The 21,965-nt window shown below is 40.1% G+C and overlaps 1 protein-coding gene across 2 annotated transcripts in view; it reads right to left on the reverse strand.

The window, feature by feature from the left end:
• The window catches only part of Rpgrip1l (RPGRIP1 like), a 100,709-nt gene that overhangs the window by 20,087 nt on the left and 58,657 nt on the right, over nucleotides 1-21,965 (reverse strand). For both annotated transcript variants that reach the window (XM_055620925.1, XM_055620924.1), the window contains 5 exons: nucleotides 19,797-19,987; nucleotides 19,575-19,658; nucleotides 19,128-19,238; nucleotides 18,130-18,280; nucleotides 15,002-15,072 (listed from right to left, as the gene is read on the reverse strand). In XM_055620925.1, coding sequence (XP_055476900.1) covers nucleotides 15,002-15,072; nucleotides 18,130-18,280; nucleotides 19,128-19,238; nucleotides 19,575-19,658; nucleotides 19,797-19,987 — 608 coding nt within the window. The remainder of the gene's footprint in view (nucleotides 1-15,001; nucleotides 15,073-18,129; nucleotides 18,281-19,127; nucleotides 19,239-19,574; nucleotides 19,659-19,796; nucleotides 19,988-21,965) is intronic.

A 21,965-nucleotide genomic window follows, 5' to 3' on the forward strand; every position in this document is an offset into this window, starting at 1 on the left:
CACACACACACACACACACACACACACACACACACACACACACACACGAGCTGAGACAAGTGAAGGACTGGTGACACCCCTGCACTGCATTACCAGATACAGGGCAGTGGCCAGACGGTATAGGCTTGAGCTGTTCCTGCTGTTTCTTCTTTATCAGTGTGGACCTTTGGTACTAGGTTAAGTTGATGCTTTCCATCATTGTCTTGTTCAGCAGTTGCCCTATCAGCCTTCCTAGTTAGTGAGATGTCGATGTCAGCATTTAAGAAGAACATCCGTAAGTTGTGACTAAGGTGAACAGTAACTTAAATAAGAACTGCATAAGACTTATTTTGAGTTGTCAGTATAGGTGGACATTATACATTATGTGACAGAATGATCTGGAAACGTGGTGACAGCATGTATTACTCATAGAGAAAAATGAATCCGAGCTCTCATGATCTGGCTTTGTTCCACGACTGCCCCTGACTGATGCTAGTTTACATACAGCCACAGCTCTTTAGTGCTATTAAGGTTGCTGTTAGCAGGCTGAAAATGTCCACGTTTGATCTCACAACAGGCCGCTTGATTCTTCATCCGACACAGTAGAGAGTTGGTTTGGCTTTTTGTCTCCAGTGCTGGGAATTGAACCTAGCATCTTGCATATGCTAGATGGGCACTCTGTCGCTTGACCATTTGTTTTTTAAAAAAGTAATCTAACCTGACAGCCCCTACACACAGTATCATGGCTTTCTCTGAGAATGACTCATGATAATGCTTTGCAACTTATCTTGGCCAGTAAGATTTGTACCTAACAATGCTGACATTACGGATGTGTTTAATTTTAGTCTCAGTTTCTACAATGAGATAGCATTTCATTTTTATGTATTTAATTTTTAAAATTACATTTATTGTGTGTGTGTGCTACGGATGACAATGTAAGGGAACCTTTGTCTCCTCTAGCTTGTGGGTCCTAAGGATTGAACTCAGGTAGTCAGTCGTGGCAGTGGTGCCTTTACCCGATAAGCCATCTTGTCAGCTTCACATTTAATTTTTCAATTAAAAAACATGAAAACATCAGAAAAGATCAGAAAATAATTTGGCTCTATAAATACCTAGTCTTAAAAAGATGCTATACTTTGATATGTATTAATCAACCCTTTTGCTGAAGAAATGAGTTTAACACTAATATTAATTAAGGCAAATCCCCCAAATGCCAAGTTCTTCCCTGTCTTTCCTGCTCTCTAGAGGAGCCACTGTTCTGAAATGGCTGTACCATTCCAAAGCATATAATCATATTGTCTATGTCTATATGTGCCCATAAACAACATAAGACATTCTTTTCTATTCTCAGGTTTTTCCATTGGTGGGAGTATACACTCCTAGTCATTTCACAGTTAGTTTTTTCATCCAGTATTATGCTTTTGAGATTTACTTATCTTAGTCAAATCATATTAACTCTTGTTCACTTCTATTACATATGTAATAAAATAGAATCCTTTTTTTCCCCCTTAGTGCTAGTTTTTGTCAGGTTGACACAAACTAAAACATAGCTGGTTTGTTGCCTTCATCAGACTATCCTGTGGGGCATTTTCTTGATTGCTAATTCACACAGAAGGGCCCAGCTCACATTTGTTTATCCCTAGACAGATGGGTCTAGGCTATATAGCAAAGGCAGCTAAGCAAGCCAAGGAAGAAAACCAGCAAGTAGTGTTCCCCTGTGAGATTTGCTTCAAGCTCCTGGAGCTGTGGCCTCCCTTCACGATGGGCTGTAAGCTGTAACAAAATAAACACTTTTCTTTCAAAGGTGCTTTTGATCATGGTATTTTATCATAGCAACAGGGAAGCAAACTAATGTACTGAGCGTGTAAAACCCCACAATGACTCCCTGTAGAAGATATAATACACAGGACTTGGGTTCTTTGTCACAAAGCAACAGAAACACAACAGAAATAGAAGGTGATAATCTGTGTCATTGGAGAGCTTAACTGAGATGCTAAGTTCAAAGTCACTACACTGATGGTGCCAGAGGCATGTGTAAGGAGGCTGGCATGCATGGTGACTAGAGGGGTCGTCTTCCTTCTTTTAGGCTGAGCATAGGAAGAGCCATGCTAAAGATTCAAAGAAGCCCTCTTGACTTCAGACCAGGCCCCAAGGCGTCTGGGTAGCAGGGATGATCTACTTTGGGAGGCATGGTGGTACATGCTTTAATGCCAGCACTTGGGAGGCTGAGAGGAAGACTGAGCTCCAGGCCAGTCTGGGTTACCTAATGAGATGTTGCATAAAATCAGTGTTAAGGATGTTGCTCAGTGTTAGAATACAGTACAAGGCTCTGAATTCAACTCCCAGGGTCTCTCCCTCTTCCCTCCAAACTCATCTTCATACAAGCTTTGAAAAGTTTTGCTTTCTTGAAGATGGTAATTATTTGGGAGAAATAAAAAGACAAGGGAGCTGGTGCGTCTCCAGAACTCACAGTGCCAAGATAATGTCTTTATAAACACAGCGAAGCCAAGGCAGTTTTCATTAGTAGATAACCTCATTTCTCTAACATGTCCTGTCAACATGCACCACACCGAACAAATATAAACACTGAAAACTTCAGTGACAGGATTAAAGTGGTACTAGAGGCGACTGAGAATACTTATTTTTAAAATGTTCTTATGTTCCTCTACCCCATGAAAACTACCATATCTGTAATGGTTAGCAAATTAGAGAGGCTTGTTAGCACATGTTCTAAAACATAGCTTATTAGAATTTTCATGTCCGATAAGGATGGATACCCAAAGCTTATTCTATCATCCATGTGGTTTACTATGGAGGCAAGTAGAAGAAATATCTTGAAAAGCCTCCTCAGCTCCAGGTGACTGACACAGCTGCATCTGTCCCAGCACCCCCAACAGGGATCTCAGTGGCTCTTAGCCAGAAGCCTGGTTGAACTGATGTGGGCGAGGCCAGGGTCTTGGAGTACTGCTTTTCTTAGAGCTGTCCTAATTCTTAGGACCCCAGAATTACACGCTACAACAGAGGTCTGGGGGCCCATCTTAAAACCTCTGATACATCTGTCTTGGGTAGGGCTCAAGGGTTTGTCCCGCTTACAAACTGTCAGATGATCAAAGCTGCTGCTGGTTTGAGGTTTACTCTTTTTGAAGAAACACTGGCTCAGCCCCTCCCCTCAACTCATCTTGTACCTGCTGACCCTTCTGCCACTTAGAGAGAAGCTTCTAGAATGAGCACATTAAATTTGTCTTAGTCACATGACATTTTAGTACAGACTTAGTTAACAAATTATTTTTTTTCTGCAAAGGTAATCTGTGTCATGATTAGAACAGTTTAGTATAAATTAAAAGCCACATAACAGCTTTTGTCTTATCTTTTAAACAATCTTGGACAGTATATCTAGTAGAGTTTACTGGAACAAACAAGAGCCAACTGATTTGCTGGGTAGCTCCAGAAACAGAGAAGGCTCTAAGCATGCTAGGCAGCCATGTGACTAGACAGCAGCTACCAAAACACACGGGAAATGCAGAAAATAACAACTGGCTATAACCTCTTTAACCAGCCAATTGGTTACAGTTTAATTAATTGACTCTATTGCCCTGTAGGACTAAACAGAGCTCAGTTACTGTGATATGGTTTATGCTGATTTGGTCTTCCTAACCCAGTGTAGATGCTCAGCCTAATCTATGGTCTCCTACAGAACCAGCACATTCCATCCAATAACTGGAGAGCTGACAATTTTTCCTATAGGGTCAGACAGCAAGTACTTTTGGCAATGCATATTACACGGTCTCGTTTGAAACCACTCAGTTTCCTCTTGTAGAGGACACTGACAATAAGCTGGTGAGCAGTGTAGCTAAGTGCAGGCAAATCATGACTTTTCACACATGTATGAAAATGTTAATTTTAACTAAAAGAGTTTGTATTAACCAAAAATATTCACAAAAAAGCTTATTTAAATAATGTGGAACAGCTGCATTATGGAATATTATGCACATATTAAAATAGAGTATATGTCTATGGAAGGATGCTTAGCATATTAGAGATTAAGTTAAAAAACAAAAATGTTTTAAAAAGAAATTGTTATCAGCAAAACAACTCAAAGTTCTAGCTTCATATTAACTATACTTAAAAACCTGCCTGCTAGCTTAAGTTTCTACATCTAAAACAATGAGAGTGGCGAACTACCCAATGGTAGGATATCATATTAGATTCTGAAGTGATTTGATAATTATTTATAGGTGAATTCTAGATCTGGAGAACTGCTTTTTTTCATCTGACCTTTGAAGTTTTGAAGTGTGTTTGCTGGACATCATCTCTGTAGCAGCTGGAGGCCAGCTTGCTGTGCAGTGACGGTGTTCCAGGTGGACTGGATGTTAGTGCAAATGACGGAGGCTGCTATTGCAGAACTGCCATTACTAGAAACAAAGCAGGTGGTACAGGCACCCTGCACACAAAAGCCTACTCTCTCAGCCTGCAATTTGCTATTCTTAACTGTGTATACATTTAACACACCTGCATTAGTCAGGGTTCTTTAGAGGAACAGAACTGACAACAAATCTCTCTCTATAGGGAAATGTCATTTCCTAGAATGGCTTACAGGCTGTGGTCCAACAAGTGCAACAATGGCTGTCTATCAATGGACAGTCCAAGAATCTGTAGTTGGTTAGTCTGTGAGGCTAGATGTCTCAGGTGATCTTTACTAATCACTAGAATTCTGAAGAGGTAGGCTCTAATGCCAGGGAAGGGATGGGCGTTACAGTGAGTGAGCAGAGAACAAAAGAGAGCAAGCTTTCTTCTTCACCCTCTATATAGGCTGCCACTAGAAGATGTGGCCCAGACTAAAGGTGGATCTTCCCACCTCAAAAGATCTGGATTAAAATTGGTATTCCCACTTCAACTCTCTCATAAGTGAACCCAGCCACTTGGGTTTCAGTTGATTCTACATGTAGTCAACTTGACAACTAAGAACAGCCATCACCACACCCATGAGCTGATGGCCATGTTTTTTTTTTTTTTTTTTTTTTTCCAGAAAGCAGACACATTCTTTAAGTGATAAACTTGACAATGATGCAAAAGGATTAATTTTTCAATGCCATAGCAAGTACAAGCTCTCAGTTTTGACATCTATTTTGAGGCTCTGAAACAAGGCTTTTAATCGATGTATTATACATCAAATTGATACTGTTAACTTATGATTATTCAAATTAATAAAATATTCATAGAGAAATGTCCAAAGTTTTACATTTCCCAGACTTCCGTTCCCCACCCCCATTAATTATCATGCCTAGAAGCTTTTTAGCAAAAGCAGCAGCCATCAGGCTGACGGAATCTGACAGGCCAGCAAGGCCCAATTACACTCGCACTCTGTGCCACTTTGATGTCCGGGAAACGAAGAGAGATAGGGGCCAATTGGGTAGCATATTATGTTAATGACTTGATTTAATCCCGCCACTAAACTTTATGTAGCCTGTTAAAGAAGATGCTAACACTAATTATACCACTTTGGAAAGGAAAGGAGGGGACAAGCATTTCATACTGACAAAGTGAAGCTCATAAATGTTGTAAATGAAATGAAACAAAATGAAGTAATCTATGATTAATTATAGATCACAGACATGAAGGAAAGAGAAGAAATTTGTCCAAGTCCTGGGAAATCTGTTAGATTCCTTTTAAGGATCAACATTCTAAGAAATAACTATGAGCTGTCAGGATCTGTTAACATTAAACAAACAAACAAAAAAAAAAAAAAAAAGAAAGAAAGAAAGAAAGTAAGAAAGAAAGAAAGAAACAAAGTGATCTTAAACTGCTTACACAGTGATACTAGAGAATTCAAATCCATGGAATTGGCATAAGTGAGATTTATCTAGGACACTCTTTCTAGTACTAACTGCGACATTATAAATGGAAGCAGTTTTAAAAGTCTGTGAAGAAGGGATAACTATAGGGTGGGGCTACCTAGTAACTTTTAAACTACTTTATTTCTAAACTACTCTTTCCGTTGAATCTACCTTTTAAAGTGCATTCCAAGACCACACACTAGGACAAGAACACAGAATAGGAGCCTATGATGCATGATGTAGTTGCTGGGAATTGAACTCAGGACCTCTGGACAGTGCTCTTAACCACTGAGCCATCTCTCTAGCCCCCTACAGACCTAAAGAAGCTAAACAACAAGGAAGACCAAAGGGAGGATGCTTAAATCTCATTCAGAATGGCAAACAGGATAGACACCAGAAGCAGTGGGAGAGAGGGAACAGGACAGGAGCCTACTACAGAGGGTCCCCTGAAGGGTTCCACCTAACAGGAGTTTGAAGCAGATGCTCAGAGTCACAGCCAAACTTGGGGCAGAGCGCAACGAGTCTTATAGAAGAATGGGGGGGGGGGGCGGAGCTAGAAGGACAAAGAGGGTACAGGAGTCCCACAAGGAGACAAACAAAACTAAAAAATCGCAGGGGTCCCTGTAGAGACTGATGCAGCAACCAATGACTATGCATGGAGAGGACCTAGACCCCCTGCTCAGATGTAGCCCATAAATAGCTCAGTCTTCATGTACGTCCTGAGTAAGGGGAGTAGGGGCTGCCTCTATCATAAATTTGATTGCCTGCTTTGATCACTTGCCCATGTTGATATGGCCTTATCAGGCCACAGAGGAAGAACATCCAGGCAGTCCTGATAAGACTTGATAAGCTATGGGCAGATGGCAGAGGAGAACTCCTCCTTTCAGTGGCCTAGGGAAGGGAATAGAGGGGAAGGGGAAGGAAGGGTGGGGCCTGGGAGGAGTTGAGGGAAGGAGCTTCAGTTGGGACATATAATGAAAAAAATTGTAAAAAATTAAAATAAAATTCAAAAAAGGGGGAAAAAAGAATAGGAGCCTAGACAGCTCAATGTTTTCTTGCTACTCTTGCAGAAGATACAAGTTCAATTCTCAGTAGCCACAATAGTGCTCACAATGTCTGTATCTCCAGTTCCAGGGCATTGGACTCTCTTTTCTGGCCTCTTTGTGGTACAGACACACATGCAGGCAAAATGCTCAAACATAGGGGACTGGAGTGATGGCTCAGTGGTTATGAGCATTGGTTGCTCTTCCAGAGGACCCATGTTTAATTCCCAGCACCCACATGGCAGCTTACAACTGTTTGTAACTCCAGTTCCAGGGGATCCGGCCCATTCACAAAGACATACATGCAGGGAAAACACCAATGCATATAAAAATAAATAAATATTAAAAATACTCATACATATAAAATAAAGATAAGCCTAAAAAAAGGGCCCATTCCTTTAACTGCTTTATTCCCAGACCCTAGAATAAGTATTACTTTTCTGCTAAATAAGTGATTGCTCTTCCTCATTCTTCAAAATTACTCAGAGAAAATAGGGTATAGTGATATTTACCTGTATACCTACTTACTCAGGAAGCTGGGGGAGAAGGATTGCTTTGAGCCTAGGAATTTAAGATTAGCCTGGGCAACATAACAGAATTCTAGTCTCAAAATAAGCCAAACTAAATCAAATTCAACTAAATCAAACTAAACCAAACCAAACCAAACCACTAAACAAAAAACCAAACTGAATAAAACCATGCTACCCCAAACCAACAGAAACCAAACCATCACACTAAACCCAACCCACGCTAACAAACCCAACCCTGACAGGCTCTCAGTGCTTTGAACTGTGCTCACCATTTCACCTGAGTGTTCTGGGGTTCCTCATGCCCTCCTTAATAACCCTGTTCCATTCAAAATTTTTTTTGGCCCTCAGAACAATGCCTGCTCCATTTTTTAAATTCTCATGCTTTTCTTACTTGCCTCTGAATCCTTCCCTGCTTTTCCCTAACACCTAATTATCTTTAACACTGTTCAAGCTTTACTTATTCTAGGAAGTCATCCTTGATCATGGTCCCTCAACCTGATTTAAGATACCTCTTAAAATATTCTCACAATACTTCATACATTCCTTTTTTTTCTTGCACTAATCAGTTGTTTTATTAGTCACTGCTCCAGAACATGCACATTGGCTCTAGGCTACCCTTTTTGGATCTCAGCTCCATAATAGAAGCAAGCTAGGCATGGTATGTACTCTGGAATCCCAACACTTTGGAGTCTGAGGTAGCTGCTTTACAAAGCAAGACTCTTTATACACATGCCTGCACACAAACACATGCACATATGCACACCTGCATGCACACACAGAGACAACCTTGAAAGCACAGATAACTTAAACACATCTACTCTCATACATAATCACCCCTAAATAGCTAATACCCATATAACAAATGCTATCTAAACAGATATATTTTTTTTTTTCCTAAGGAATAATGACGAAGAAGACACAATTCAAAGCCTATTTTTGAGTGAGGCTGATGGAATCTTAGCTATGGAAGCCCAGGAGGTGGTGAATCCTTTAAGTACAGGCACTGTTTCTTTTAAAGCTGCCTAATTCCAGTAGATACTATGGAGAAGAGAATCACAGATATGCTTAGCACATAAAGTAGTCAGTAGCACATTTACTGCAGTCTAGATCTGCCATGTCCCCTAAGGTTACCAGCTTGGCACTATTGGGAAGAGGAGTCTCAAAGGAGGAAGTTAAGCTTTGAGGTGTACTTCAGCAGGAGATCCTGTAACAGCAGCACCTCCTTCTTTTAGCCCTAGCCACCCTGTCCTCCTACAGTGCACCTTCTGACACAGACCAGAAGCAACAGGGCCAATTGGCTGCAGACCAAATTCCAGAAGTTCTAGCCCAGACAAACTGTAAGTTGGTTATTACAGGGTTTCTACAAGCAGAGACAAATTGACTGATAACATCCCCACCTCATGCCAGCTACATAGGCTGTGCATCGCTGTACTGATATTTCTACACACAGCTCCTAAAGACATTTGGGATAATAAGCTATGGCTATTTTAAAGCTTAAAACTGAGCAGGGTGTTGTAGCTCATGGAATACTGTGGCAAGACTGCTGTGAGTTCAGGGCTAACCTGGTTACAAAATGAGTTCCAAAATAGTGTGAGCTACGGTCTAAGACCTTATCTCAACAGCAGCAGCAGTAGCAGCAGCAACAACTACAACTACTATTACTACTACTGGTGTGACTGCTACCACTGGTGACACAATACTTCAGCCAAAGTTAATACTAGCAATGATCCAGCAAAATGATGCTTTTCCCCCTTGACATGATGTGCTGAAAAAAACCAAACCAAATCAAACAAAACCACAGTATCATTTTGTAGTTCTCCCACAAGGCATAACCAGAATCTGATCTCATTGAAACACCAGAGAAATCCAAACTATAGGACATCCTACCATACAAATGGCCTGGGGTCTAATTATAGTTAATGTTATAAAAGACCAAAGCAAATGCCAAGAAACCATTACAGATTAATAAAAGCTAAAGAGACATGGAAAACAACATACAATTCAGATACCTATAAATCATACTGCTGGGAAAACTGGCAGGATTTTAATGAGAACTGCAGATTACTGAGATGCTATGGTCTTTTTTCTAGTAGCCTAACATACAGGCCCTCTGGAGTGATAGTGGTCTTTTGTTCTTACTGTGATGACTATGTGCTGGTCTCCTGAAAGACCAGGCTGGATTAAAGAGTTGTGACTTTCAGGCATACTTCATACCTCCAGGGATGGAAGGGGCTGAGGGTCAACCTGAGTATCAGTGGCCAATGATTTAGTTAGTCCACTACATCTATATAACAGAGATTCCATATGATCCCTCAAGCTGTGAGAATGCCGACCTCTGAGACAGCTGAAGGGATGTGAGATCCTCAACCATGGTACGCTGAGAGAGGACATGGAAGCACAACAGCCCTCCTTAAATACTTTGTCTTCACCTCCATGCAAGAATTACAATAAAGGCAAATAAATGTTGTCCTGTGTTCTGTGAGTGGCTCTAGTGAATTAATTGAACCCAATGGAGTTGTTGGAATCCCAGGGTATTGTCAAAAGCACAGGTAAAACACTTGGTATCTAGAGTGGGGGGCTCAATCCTGTGGGACTGTTCCCTTAACAGCATCTGACTTACAGATATGTCAGAACTGAGGCAAATTAGAGGTCATTTACCTGGTGTTTCTTGGAGAAATACGTGGTTTATGGGGAAAATCCCACAAACATCTGATAGCAGTGTTGTGAGAGTTCAGTAGGGGAAATAGAGTTTGTTTTATCTCAGGTACTCAGAATTATAACAACATTGTCTTGTTGCTATGAAGTTCTTAGAGGTAAAAGACCATTTTTTTCCCAGTTCTAAAATGGTTCCTAGCAGTTCTATATATAAAAGGATGTATTTATATATCATAAACAAACACATATGTTCACACATATGTATGTGTAAGAGACTGAAGGGTAAAACAAATGCAGTGAAATGCTAACAATTTGTGGATCTGGATAAAGGATATGCAATTATCTATGATTTTTGTACTCATTAACGTTTTAAAAAGGTTCATTTTTTTCACAATAGATGATTTCTAAAGTAGCATGCATGAAAAAAGACATAATCAATGGGAAATATGCATGTCACTGTCTTAGTCCATTTGTACAAATGTTACAGATGGGATAATTTATAATCACTGAAACCATTCACATTGTTCCAAAGGGTGAAGAGCTCAAGGTCAAGGTGCTGGCGGGCCTCAGGTCTGCTCTGTCTCTGATGTTGCCTTGATGCTGTGGTCTTCCAGAGAGCAGGAACATTATGTTCTCTTGTGGCGGGGGGGGGGGGGGGGGGCAGGAGTGCTCCCTTTCATTCTGCCTTTTATATGAGTGCTAATCTTAGTCATGATCTTGGAGTCCTTGTGACCCAGCCAAACTCCTCAGGCCTCAGCAGTTAACATTGTTGCCTTGGGGGTGAAGCTTCAATACTTCCCCAGGAACTGTATTGTGCACAGCAAATTAGGACTGCATTGGCCCATTTAGTTGGAGAGCCCTTTGTTGTGGGTCTTGCACATTGCAGCATGTTTATTTTTAAGCCCTGACCTCTGCGCATGAGATGCCAGGAACAGTTCTTCTGGATGTGACAATCAGCAATGTTTTCAAACATTGCCCAATGTGCAGCTTTGATGGTCTAGGATTGTAAAATATAGAAAGCCTTTTTCTCAGCACTCAAAGTTAGTTAAAAATGATGAATAATGTTTAATAGTAAGATTAACTACTACACTTCTCCTGTTGTCTACTTTAGGCTAACATCCAAAGTATCTGTTGGTCCACTGCATTGTAAAAAGGCCTTCTCCTCACAAAAGGGCTGCACTGCAGTTTGGTGCATTCATGTTTCTCTTCCTGAACTAAATGTGGCTATAGATTTCTTTCTGTCCTTGAGATGCCGCAGCTACAGCAGGCCCTTCTCACTGTGCGGGGCAGGGTGATAATACTGCTGGACCCAGTCCAGAGGTTAGATGGAACTAACCTGGTCTCTTCCCTTGGGGATGGGCATTTTTTGTGTGACTGTCTTTGGGCAACAAGCAAATAAAGCAGCCAAAGTCAGCTAAATGATTAAAAAGGAAGGAAGCAGGCATGCCAGCCCACAGCATACATATCCTTTACAATTTCTAATTTTAGAATTACCCCAAACTCATCTTTCCTTTCAACATCCTTAACTAGAGAAATGGCTGGAGGCAGTCTCTTTCAAGATCAATTTACTCACTTGAAGATGAAAAGGTAAGTCAGAAATTAGCTAAAGAATTCAAGTGTTGACTGACTCAGTTATTGATATGGTCTCTTGATATTATTTACAATCTAACATGAATTATTAACACTAGTTGGCTGAACAACAGCACATCTTCCTGGTCAGTATAGAGGTTACCGAACAGCAGGAGCATAGTACTGCGTTTATATCAAGTAGGGGGGAATCCTGGTTTAAAGCATGAGGAATGACTGCTGTTTATAAACTGACAAGATAAACATATTCTTGCATTACTGTTTTCATAGACCCAGCACTGATTCAATATCTCATTTCTTATATTTTTTGTGTTCAAAGACTAAATCATTTATGTAACCAAAAGGAAAAAAAAAAACTGATTGAAGAAGGCACATAATAAACTACTAATATAAAACAAACAGAATTCAAACATGATAAGTGAAAGGTTCTTAGTGAAATGGTATGATGGTTAATTTTATTTGCCAACCTGATTAAGCTATTGGGTGCCCAGATGTTTGGTCAATTCATGGTTATGAACTAATTCATGACTTGACAACTGAATATCTGTGAAGTGCTTCTAGATAGCTTAAAATCTAGACAGACTCAATAATGGAAATTAATCTCCATAATGTGGATAGGCTTTGTCCAATCAGTTGAAGGGATAATGGCACCAAAAGGCTGAAGAAGAGGAAGGTCCTTGCTGGTATAATGATGTATACCTTTAATCCCAGTACCTCAAACAGCAGAGTCAGGCAGATCTCTGCAAGTTCAAGGCCAGCCTGGTCTTTAAAAATCACATACATGCATGCACACGCACGCATGCACTCCACACACATTACAGTGAGACCCTGTCTCAAAAATTACACACCCACACACACACCCACACACCCACACACACACACACACACACACACACACACACACACACACACACACATAAGAGGGCGTTCCTCCTGTCAGGGTGCCATCAAAAAGGGCAGATTCTTGGTTCTTGAGTCTGCTGGCTTTCAGTAAGAATCCATGCATTCCTCAGGCCTTTGAACTCAATTTGTCAAGACATAATCTGTTCCGCCCCACTAGCTTGCTTACTGAAGACCTCCAATACAGTAGCCAATTCTTTTAGTAAATCTCCTTTTTATCTATCATATGTCTACCTATCTATCCATGCCTGCATCCATCCATCCATCCATCCATCCATCCATCCATCCATCCATCCATCTATACATTTATCATCTACTGTCAGTTCTGCTTATGCCTATAAAACCTAACCTTACACAGAACACTTATTTCCTTACTGATATTATCAGTTCTAATGAGATGCTGAGAATTTCCATTCACTGGTTTGATAAAATTATTTAACAATTTAGCATTTGATTAAGCAAAAATATTTTCTGAGCACCATAATTAAAACTGCTCAGATAAGAAAATACATTCCTTCTTTGATTTATTAATTTTAAGCAATGGAAATTCCACATACCAGGTTATCACAGGTTAGATAATATTAATATAAGTAATAATTATATGCTAATTATATTAATACAACTTTAGAAACAGATGTTTTCTTTATCAAACGCATAATAGATATTTTGGGCTGTGTAATCATGAGAACCTGCGTTCAGTTCCCCAGTAGCCATCTAGAAAACTGATTGCAGCAGCAGTTATCTTTAATTCCAGCACTGGGGAGGTGGACAAAGGAAAAAGATTCTTGAAGTTCACTGGCTAAACAGTCTAGCCCATCTGTGAGCACCAGGTTCAATGAGAGACCTTCAAAACTAAGGTGGAGAGTGATGGGGGAAGGCATCCAATGTCAGCCTTTGATCTCTACATGTATACACAGATGCACACATAAACACATGTATATATATGAAAAGGTATATCTTTGTTCCATGGAGGCACTGTATAACCATGTTATTCTCATGGTTTTATTTTATACAGATATGTGAAAGAGGAATTGAACAGAAGTATTGGATTTTTCCAGTAGAGCAGAAATTCTAAAAATAAAATAGCTATGGGAGGTAATATAGATGAAGAGAGAATGCTAAGCCTTTCATTTTAATTTGCTCCTCCCTTTGGTCCCTCCATCCTTGCTTTCCACACTTTCGCTCTAGTGATGGGGATCAAGGCCTCAGATGCCAGGCAAGTGCTTGACTTCTGAACCATACCCACAGATCTTCTTTCTTTTCTGAAAAACAATCATTGCATATTTATTTATTGTGTGTGTATGTGTGTGAGCGTATGTGCGCCATGATGTGTGTGGAGAGGACAACTGCAGGAGTCTGTTTCCCTTTCACCATGTGGGATCCAGGGACTGAGCAGGTCCGTTCCCACTGGACCTTCTCATTGGCCCTAGCTTCTCTTTTTGAAGTAGCCAGTCTGGAACTTGCACTTCTCATGTCTCTTTTTTCTAAGTATTAAGAACTGAGGCCTATGTTACCTACCTGGTACTATTTACATTGACTTTATAACCCCCTCCCCCACATGATAAAAATGCTCTTATATGCAGGAAATCTTCCATTTATATTTTGAAAGATAATTTTCATTTCAATGTTTCAATTTATATACCACATCAGCGTGATATAAAACAAGGCATTCTTGAACTTGTTTAATTATTTTCTGAGTAGTTTTAATTTTTTTTGTTAGAAGTAACAGTTTATCAATAAACATATTTAGGCTTGAAACTCTATGAAGTGATGTAGGTTAAGCTATTCTAGTTTCAGTGCAGTCTCACAGGTGTGCTTTCTGAGACACAGATCTGCTTTAATGGCTCTTTGTACACGGAACTGAAAGAGAAGTCAGCAGGTTTTAGCAAGAGGTGGACCAGGCTACCAGTATTGGGTTTCCTTGAGAAAAGTAATGCTTACATGTTGTAGCACACATCTTACCACAGGCACAAACGGGCTGAGGAGGTGGTTCAGTTGGTCAGTGTTTAATGTGCAAGCATGAGAACCTCAGTTTGGTTCCCGATACCCTGACAAAAAAGCAAAAGCTGGATATAGCAGTGTGACTCTATAATCCTAGCACTAGGGAGATGGAGACTAGAAGGTCCCTTGGAGGTATGCTTGTCAGAGAGTCTGGCCAAACTGGCAGATTCAGAAAAATACTTCTCCAAAAATAAGACAAAGAGTTACTGAGAAAAAAAAAAAGTTACTGAGGAAGACCTCTGGTATTAATCTCTCACCTCTACACACATGCACAAAGTGTGCCTTCATATAAACATGTATAGACATACAAAAACACATAGAGAAACTGTATCAGTGAAACTGTCTTGCAGTAGACACATTAAACATTTTTCAGAAATATTTTTGCCTTAAATTTCCATTTATGAAGACTGATACGCTGAGAACGAAGTTCAGCCTCCATTTAGAACCCTACATCTGGCATCAAGCTCCTCACCTGTTTGGTTTTTGTGGAGATGGAGCCTGGGATGATACAGTCATCACTGTCTGAAGTTGATCTGTCTTCATCTGTCAGAAAACATGAGGCAACATTCACCAGGGTTAGCCAACATATTCATTGCACACACCACAGGACAACATAAAAGAACAGCCCGACAACCAGGTCTATCACTTTCAGCTGCACGGACATTTGCATGTATATTTTAGGAAAGAAAAATATAACCTGAGAAAACTTTAAGTTTAATTTTAGTAAATACAAAAGAAGTAAAAAAAAATATTGTTATATTATGAAATTAATGCAAACAATAGAAGTATAAGGTTAATAGGTGTTGCTTTTAGTTCTTAAATTTTATTATCTATTCTCTATCTCAGTCTCTCTCTCTCTCTCTCTGTCTCTGTGTGTGTGTGTGTGTTTCATGGGCCACTACAAGTGTGTAGGTCAGATGATAAATTTTGGGAGTCAGTTTTCTCTTTCCAGTATGTGGGTCCTGGAAATCAAACTCAGGTTCTCAGAGCTGGTGGCAAGCACCTGTTCCCACTGAGCCATCTCCACCGTCCTTTGTTTTTACTCTTTATATCTGGATTTTATTATGCTTCATAATCTCTCCAATTATTTAAAAAAGATTCCTATATGTTCTACTTACTGTATTTTAAACTAGAAGCAGTTTTACAAATTTCCATATATGCTGGTAGCAAACAAAACGCAAAACATTTGAGCTTTATTATAATCCCAAGTAGAGAACACAACCAAGAGTTAGCATAGCAAATGCATGCACAGGAAAGGCAGACTATACTATTTCAATGGAAAAACTTCAAAGACTAAAGGAAGGAAAACATTTTCCAAAGAGAAGCCACACTTTCATCGCAATTTCTACTATCTGTTCAAGGATAGCATTAAATAAATAATTACAGGATAGTCACAAAATATAGGTGCAGGAGATAGCAAATTTTTCAATATTCTGGGCATATCAGTTTACACAGCAATTAAAAATGTGGCAATGTAACACATGTGATAAGTAAGAAGATGGGATTAATTGGGGGAAGAAAGAGAACCAGTTGTAGTGGAGTCAAGGAGGAGAATGAATGGAAACAAGGTATAATGACACAAAGGTATAGAAATGCAAATCATCCTAAAAAATTAGTAAAATCTAAAACATAGTTAACTACAGTTGACAATGTATCAATGAGGCTGTGAGAAACACCAAACCAAAGTTGAATGTCTTCAATGTCCTTTTTTGTTTTTGTTTTTGTTTTTTTAAGACAGAATTTCTCTATAGCCCTGTTCTGGAATCATTCAGTAGCCCAGGCTGGCCTTGAACTTCCACGAAGATCCACCTGTCTCTGCCTCCCAAGTGCTGGGACAAAGGCATGTGTCACCATGCCTGGCATAAATGTCCAGTTTTTCCTTCCTTCATCGGTCAATGTATGTTTGAAGAATGCTATGCATATTTGTGCTACTAACCAGTCAGCAGGCTGCACAGACCTATGCCAAGGTATGCCATCACTGCTCATACCATGCAGCAATCTTTTTTGTTTGTTTGTTTTGTTTTTTCAAACAGGGTTTCTCTGTGTAGCCGTGGCTGTCCTGTACTTGCTTTGTAGACCAGGCTGTCCTTGAACTCAGAGATCCACTAGCTTGTGCCTCTGAGTGCTGGGAGTACAGGCGTGCGCCACCCCGCACTGGTTTCCATGCAGCAATCATACAGGACTATGTGGGGGCATGACTATGCCACAGCACTGGTGTGCTTCTATAACAAAACTGTACTGTGATAAAATCTTTCTACATTGTCCACAAGTCTTTATCTTTTTTACTGCAACAGAAAGCTGATGAAACTGTGTCACTCAGCCATCTGCAGCTGTAGCTACAGTGAAAGCCAGCTCTTTTCTATTCATGCAATTGAGCATGAGACATAAGCTATCTATCCAGGCTAGATCAAACTAGTTTCTGTGGTCTTACAGTAGGGTCATCAATTATAGAAAGAACATCTTTTATAAACATTCTTTTAAGTTGCCATATGAATTTTCATCTACTTAGTAATTAAGTCTGAGAGGCACTGGGTGCCTGCTAGAGTGTCTGGGCAAGTAATGCACAAAGATAGTAAGAATGGGTAAGTGGAGACTGATGCTCAGCCCCGATATGGCACTCAAGCTTCCACAACAGCCCAGCCCACATCTGCCATCACACAGCAGATATTTTCCAATGACTTACACAAAATATTGTGCAAAAGAAATTCTTATTGTTAAAAAAAATTTAAATTAAGCTGGGCATGGGAGCATACACCTTTAATCCCGGCACTCAAGGATGCAGAGACAGGAGGATCTTCGTGAGTTAGAGGCTAGCCTGGTCTATAAAGCATGTTCAGGACAGCCAAGGCTACAAAGAGAAACCCTGTCTCAAAAAAAAAAAATTACAGTTCTATTAAGGTAAAAACACATACAATAAACTATATACATACTTAAACTACAAAATTTGATATTTGACAGTTAATTCTGTGGAACTATCTTCCCAATTAAAATAGTGAATATGGGCCAGCAAGATGGTTCAGTGGGTAAAGGTGCCTGTCATCAAGCCTGATGATCTGAATTTGTTATGTGGAACCTTCATGGAAGGAGAGAACCATTCCAAATGCATGTGTAGCATGCATATATGTACATACACATGCAAAATAAATAATTTTTTTTTTTTTAAGGTAGTGGGCCTAATCAACACTGCTCTGTTTCCTCTGGAATCTTTCTCCTCTGCTCCCACTCAGGCTTCCCAGGCTACTTACCTACTTCCTGTCTACAGAGTTAAGTTCACTTTTATATAAATAAAGTGAAACAGTATGTTGTCTTTAAAAGTCACAATTCTTGATTTTAATTTCAGAAAGTCAAAGATAAAGAATATTCTTATTGATAATATTGATCCCAAAGAGAACATAAAATATCTATAGCATAAGTTGGGACAATGACACTTGTATTCTATGTGAGACCTAAGAAGAGCCTGAAGACCTTTCACCCACCACTTCTGTCAGGAGGCGAGCATTACTAGGTAGATTTACTACTGAATGATGTGTTGTATAAATCATGCATGCTCACAGAGAGAAAGCAAAGTAAGGTAAACAGCAAGTTGAAACAGAAAGTCACCTTCTGGCTCCAATTCTTCTGTTATTTCTGCTCCATCTTCTGAGGAAGCCACACTTTGTGATGTAAGCTGACCCTCAGATAGGAAAGAGTTGTCATCTTTTCCTTGTTGCATTTTCTCTATCTTTTCTTCTTCCTCAGCTATACTGCTTTCCTGTGAAACATGCATAAAAGAAGTACATTGCTTGATCTATGATTGCTTGGGTTACAGTGTATAACATCCTTGCTGAAGCACCTGGATAACAATGTGCATTTGAGACTGGAGTACACAGGCATGTAGCTGGGCATGGTGTCTCCTGCTCATAATCCCAATACTCAGGAGGCAGGAGGATTCAATGAGTTTGAGGCCATCGTGGGGTGCATGAAGAGAAATGAGTTCCAAGCCAGTCTGCTTCGAACAAGTGAGTTTCTGTCTCTAAACCACCACCCCTCCTCCACCACAGCCCTCACCACCTCCACCTCTACAACCACCATCATCGTTGAAAACAACAAACCACACAGAGATATGCTACATAGCTATTAAAGACTCATTAGAAAACATTTATTTAGATTGAAAAAATAGATGAAAACACATAGGTCAATCAACGTTCAAATAAACAGTAAGAATGAAGGATGTAAGTTAGCCTGATGTGGTGGTGCATGTCTGTATCACCATCACACAGAGGAAGAAGGCAGAGGGTAGGTAATCCCATGTCAGCCACAGCTACACAGTGTTTGAGACCAGCCTTGCATACATAAAATCTTGTCTCAACAAAACTTAAAACTATGGAGACATATTAATCTCAAAATGACTTTTATATTGATTTCAGTTTACATATTCCTGGCAATATATAGACAACTATATCTGTTATACTTATAATTTTTTAAAAAATCATTTATCATCAAAGTCACACAAAAGTAGGAAAGATGCAATGACTTCCTGAATCATGTCTAAAACACAAGACAAAGGCTTTTAAGTCCCAAAATAAACCCTTCAGAATAATTTTCATACAAAGGCATACCTTGGAAGTACATGTAACAACTGACGTACTATTTTCTGTTTCTGGTGTATGTGCCATTTCTGGGGAACTGTCCTTTATATCTTGAAGAGGAGAAGGAGAGGTCTCCTTGAACTAATGGGAAAACCATGTATGTTATTCTGTATTCATTATAGAGTAGTTTTAGGAAGATACTTGTTTCATTGTGAAAGATCAAGAAACAATGTGGGGGAAGGGAGACAGCATTTATACAACTTGTTTGAAGGCTGTTTTGTAAATGGGAGCGGAAGACTCCTCAGGTAGCTGGAAAGGGCTGTAGGGTCACGGAAGAACATGCAATCTGGTACTACAGTAAAGACATGCTATGCTTACTGTCTGTGCTTACATCAGGAAGGTACAGTACAGTCTATACTCTCTTTCAAGATTTGCTACAGAAAAGGGAAATCAATATTTGGGACATTGCTTACTTACAGGACTCAGGTGCGGCATGGTATCCACAAAAGAGACCTTTTTGTCCACTACTGTTAAACGTTGTCTTGGTTTAGGTTTTGGTGCCTAAGATAAAATAATATGTCAGATTATGATGATCACTACATTTTAGATGAGGCTTCAGCTAGTTTTTGGTGGGATTATTTGGCTGTTAAGTTTATATTCAAAGTATTTTACTTGAAATTGAAAGTCACCATTACTCACTACAACTGCTGTAACAGCTGAGGATGCTGGAGGTAGTCTCTGAACAGCCTCTGGCTCTTCTCTGCATAGGAACTTCCCTAGGTCTTCAGTAGTTATTGATCCACTTGGTGGAAGGTAGGTGAATTTCCATTTCAATTTAACTTGGATAGTTCCTGCAGCATGCTTTTCATTATCTAATAACTCAAATATCCCTGCAAATTATGAAAATCATTTTCTCAATGCCAGAGTGAAACTTTCTGACTGTAAGAATTACAGCAGAGCCCTGGGAGCCCAAAGGCCACTCAAACCAGGGAAACAGGTAGCCTCATTGTGAATCTTCCCCTCTCCTACCAATCCTCCAAACCCAGTCCTCACACCTTATCCTAACCTCTGCAGCAGTACATCTACTGTGGTCTTCCCTTCCTTTCTGTCCCCAATTCCAACACATTACATAGACCTTTTCCTCCAACCCTCCTTCCCTTACTGCTCCCATGATCTCAGCCTCCAACACCTTGGCCAGGAAAAGAGGTAGGCTAACTACAGACTTTTCACTTCTCCCTCCTCTCCACCAAGTCCAATCCTCCTTTTGCAGACTACTGCTGCAGTCTTGCTCCCCCTACCTGTCTGCAAACATAGAAGACACAGATCTTCCCCTCCAAACTTTCTTCACCCTACTCAGCCCCCAGCTCCAGCAGGAGTTCTTTGGGAAGCTGCAGGCCACTCCTGCCAGGAAAGCAGGTAATGTAACCAGATCTTCATCCCTCCTTTCTCCTCCAAACCAATCCTCCATTCTCACCTGCAGCTCTGTAGGAACAGACCACCTGCTGTGACCCCCCACCCCCCATCTCCAGGTGACCTTGCACAGCTCCTTAACCTTCCCCCTCATCCTGTTATCCCCGCCCCCAAATCCAGCAAGCTTTCTCTGGGAAAGCTGCCAGCCAAGCCTGACAGAGAAGCAAGTGGGTCAGGGAAAGCAGGTAGACTACATACAGATCTTCACTCTCCCTCCTTTCCTCCATATCCAATCTCCCAGTCTCATCCCACCTCTGTAGCAGACCACCTACTGTGGCCTCTCCTCATTCTCTGACCCATTCCCAGGGGAATAAGCAGATTCTGGTGGAACAGCCTGCTTTCCTCCCTCCTGTGGACCCTCACTCCTAGCCATCCCCATTCCTAAGTGTCAGCTCCCAATACCTAGGAATTTTTACCTATAACCTCCACAACTATCAGAACCCCAGAAGACTATCCTATCAGCCACCACACTCTCCTAAGAACCACAGAGGGCAACAGAAACCAAGGAACAAAGCACCTACCCAACAAAGACAAGACCAGATATCAGCACCTAGAATTACAATTTTCCCAAATCCAGATGTCTAGATGCTAACATAAGGACATAATCAATAACTTTTAGGACAAATTATTTCCATTAGAGCCCAGCAATGCTTCCACAGTAGGTCCTGAATATTGCAGTGTACCTGAAGCACAGAACAAAGACCTTAAAATAGGTTTTATGAATATGATAGAGGTACTTAAAGAGGAAATAAATAAATCCCTTAATGAAAACACAAACAGTGGAAGGAAATAGATAAAAATGAAAGTGGAAATAAAAGCAATAAAGAAAATCCAAACTGAAGAAAATTTAGAAATGAAAAATTTAGAAACTTGAGCAGGAACTTCAGAGGCAACAGAATATAAGAGATGGAAGACAGAATATCAGGTACTGAAGACATGGTAGAAGAAATAAATACCCTGGTCAAATCAAATGTTAAATTTAAAAAGATCCTGGCATAAAACACTCAGGAAATCTGGGACACTATAAAAAGGCCAAATCTAAGAGTAGTAGGACTAAAAGAAGGAGAAGAAACCCAAGCCAAAGGCATAGAAAATATTTTCAATAAAAATCAGAAGAAAATTTCCCTAGCTTAAAGAAGGAGATGCCTATAAAAGTACAAGAAGCATAGAGAAAAACCAAAACCAAATAGACTAGACCAGCCGAGAAAGTTCCCTTAAAATATAATAATTGAAACTCCAAATGTATAGAAAAAAAGAATATTAAAAGCTACAAGGGGAAAGAACAAGTAACATATAAAGGCAGGCCTATTAGAATTATGCGTGATTTCTCAATGGAGAATCTGAAAGCCAGATGGACCTTAACAGATGTCTAGAGATTCTAAAAGACCACAATGCCAG

The sequence above is a fragment of the Psammomys obesus genome, unplaced genomic scaffold, assembly GCF_907164565.1.
Source record: "Psammomys obesus unplaced genomic scaffold, mPsaObe1.curated_primary_1811, whole genome shotgun sequence".
Classification (NCBI taxonomy): domain Eukaryota; kingdom Metazoa; phylum Chordata; class Mammalia; order Rodentia; family Muridae; genus Psammomys; species Psammomys obesus.